At 70.0% G+C, this 440-nt stretch overlaps 1 protein-coding gene across 1 annotated transcript in view; it reads right to left on the reverse strand.

The window, feature by feature from the left end:
- NYX (nyctalopin) overlaps positions 1 to 440 on the reverse strand; it is a 33,055-nt gene that overhangs the window by 973 nt on the left and 31,642 nt on the right. The window contains exon 3 of the mRNA XM_014587934.2: positions 12 to 440. Within this exon, the coding sequence (XP_014443420.1) occupies positions 12 to 440 (429 nt within the window). The remainder of the gene's footprint in view (positions 1 to 11) is intronic.

Raw genomic sequence — 440 nt, forward strand, 5'->3', positions numbered from 1 at the left:
ATCCCGGCAGCCATTCCAGGCGGCAGTCGCAGTGCCACGGGTTGCGGAAGAGGAAGAGGCGGCCCAAGAAGAAGCCAGGCTGGAAGGCGGCCCAGGCAAGCATGGTGAGCTGGTTGCCATTGAGGTGCAACGCAAGGAGGCCCGAGAGGTTCTGGAAGGCGCCCTCCTCCACGAAGGTGATGCTGTTGCGGTCCAGGTAGAGCAGCTCGAGCTCCGCCAGGTCGGCGAACCAGGCGCGCGCCACTAGGCCCAGCGCGTTGCCGCCCAGGTTGAGCGTGTGCAAGCGGCGCAGGCCGCGGAAGGCGTCGGCCGGCAGCTCGGCCAGCAGGTTGTCGTTGAGCAGCAGGTGCTCCAGGGCGCCGCAGTCGCCGAAGGCGCCGGCGTGCACGGTGCGGACGCGGTTGGCCTGCAGGCTGAGCGAGGGCAGGCGGCGCAGGCCC

This window comes from Tupaia chinensis, unplaced genomic scaffold (assembly GCF_000334495.1).
Source record: "Tupaia chinensis unplaced genomic scaffold, TupChi_1.0 Scaffold000248_1, whole genome shotgun sequence".
Classification (NCBI taxonomy): Eukaryota; Metazoa; Chordata; class Mammalia; order Scandentia; family Tupaiidae; genus Tupaia; species Tupaia belangeri.